Source organism: Nuphar pumila, chromosome 5 (genome assembly GCF_984573655.1).
Source record: "Nuphar pumila chromosome 5, dmNupPumi1.hap1.1, whole genome shotgun sequence".
Lineage (NCBI taxonomy): Eukaryota > Viridiplantae > Streptophyta > Magnoliopsida > Nymphaeales > Nymphaeaceae > Nuphar > Nuphar pumila.
The window spans coordinates 37,206,754-37,208,787 of NC_143253.1; the positions used below are offsets into that span (position 1 = coordinate 37,206,754).

Sequence of the window (2,034 nt, forward strand, 5' to 3'; positions counted from 1 at the left end):
TGTGAATTTACATGGAGATTTAAGCTTTTTTGTTTTGTTCTGTTATGGATTCTGTCAAAAATATAACCTAGTGGATTCATAGATACCAGATTTTCTACTTTTGGGTCGCAATCCACAACCTGAAACACAGTGAACCCTAGTTTACCTGGGAAGATATAGCAGAAATGATCCTGCCTAGCATACTTGGAGTCTTCTAGCCACCGAGTCTAGCAACCCATTACCTGGCATTGGTAGTCGTGGTTTAAACCGAGTTCTAAGTGCCATAACGCATTAAAACATCTGGTGCATCTGTCCTCAATGGAACAAAAGGAAACATCAACTTGCTCCTATTGTAGCAAATATTATCAATCATGAAGAGATAAATCCTTGTATGTTCACAAAAACTGATCCCATTAATTCCCAAAGAACACTTGGCACATCAATTTACACTAAGATTGATGCTTGTGCCAGCTTGATAGTTCAGGCTCATTTGAAACCGGTAAGATATTGATGAGAAGCTGCAGGATGAGACAACAAGCACGCATTCATCATCATCCTCATCCTCATTATCATCAAGCCTTATGCCAACTACACAGGGCCGATATCAAGAACACACTGAATCCTATGAAAAAGACACACATCTTGGGGTGCATCAAGTGTATGTATCAATTTGCAAAGTTAAAATAATTGAACCTGCAAGCAAAACTAAGGTAACTACCACTAACGGAACATATGGAAGGTTAAAAGGATAGAAAGAAAGTGATCTATTATTTATCATTGTCAAGCAGCACTCATCACCAAACTATAGATGTGTTATTGAGCAACATCAAAATCCCCTCCCAAAAAAAAGGAATAGAAAAACATGAAGAGCCAGTGCACATGAAATTGGAAAACAATATTATTTAGATGGGAATGTCTTCTGCCCGTCTTTATTGATTATTGTTAATGCGTCCGAAACATATTACGTTCAGATAAAGATATAGACATTACACAGCAGCATCGTAACATAACTAGGAGAATATATGCTTCCACACAATTCAGAAACCAATCCACATTATTAAGAACAGCGAAATAGAGTGCACAACCATGAAACAGGCAATTACGAAGTGAGCCACAATGTCACTTGCATATACCCATCTGTCAGAACTACAGAAACCAAACAAGCTGAGAGCAAGAAGAAGCATGTAAACGACTCTCTAATCCTTATCCCAACGGAGAACCAAACACTTGCTTCCGATCACAAACGCCTGCAAAATTTTGGGTTAGTTTTCGAACAAGTAAAGAATTCAACAAGGAAATTTGAACTATAAAGCCCATAAAGCACCAAGGTATGCGAAGAGTGACTCGAAACAAAACAAAAGGGAAACAAAAAAAAAGTGCACGCTTAAGATTGAAGATATAGATCAATTGGATCGGCAGATCGCGGAAATATAAGCAAACAAACCAAAAATGCCTAAGGAAAAAACGAGCATCTTCCCGTCCATATCGACAGAAGAAAAACAAATAAACCCTAATTTAGTTTAAGAAGGTGAAGGAGGAGGGGAAAGGGTGTACCAACGGAGGAGAACGAGAGAGAAAGAGAGGGGGGGAAGTCAGTGGTGGTGGGAGGAGGAGGAGGAGGTGCGGTTGTAGATGGCTTCGCCGACGAGGTAGAATCCGAAGGCCACGAGGGCGATGCCGAGGCCAGGGGTGGCGTGCCTCAGCTGGTTACTCAGCATCGGGTGCTTCCTCCACTCGTCCCTCCGCCGGAAGAACTCCCCCGTGCTCCCCAACGGCTTCGACCCCGCCATCTCTCTCTCTCTCTCTCTGTCTGTCTCTCTGTCTCTCTCTCTCCAGCACCAACAGCACAGCGTCGAGAAATGATGATGCACCACAATTAGCAATTTAACACTAGGGGTGTCAACGGGACGGGTACGGATATCGTGATAAATAAGAAGACCCGATTAAGATCCTGGTCTGGACCCGAAAGTCCAATTAATACATGACCCAGTTTTGTGAAATTTTATACCAGACCCGTGCCCGTCCCGAGTTCCAATAAGTCCCGCAATTTTTCAG

The 2,034-nt window shown here is 42.3% G+C and overlaps 1 protein-coding gene across 1 annotated transcript; it reads right to left on the reverse strand.

Annotated features, from left to right (window-relative positions):
• Positions 1-880: 880 nt before the first annotated feature.
• LOC149837377 (NADH dehydrogenase [ubiquinone] 1 beta subcomplex subunit 3-B-like) lies at positions 881-1,827 on the reverse strand. The gene is made up of 2 exons (XM_090006001.1): positions 1,534-1,827; positions 881-1,226 (listed from the first exon to the last, which is right to left on the reverse strand). The coding sequence occupies exon 1, from the start codon at positions 1,767-1,769 to the stop codon at positions 1,572-1,574; it is 198 nt and encodes a 65-aa protein (XP_089862127.1). The 5' UTR covers positions 1,770-1,827; the 3' UTR covers positions 881-1,226; positions 1,534-1,571.
• Between the last annotated feature and the right edge of the window lie 207 nt (positions 1,828-2,034).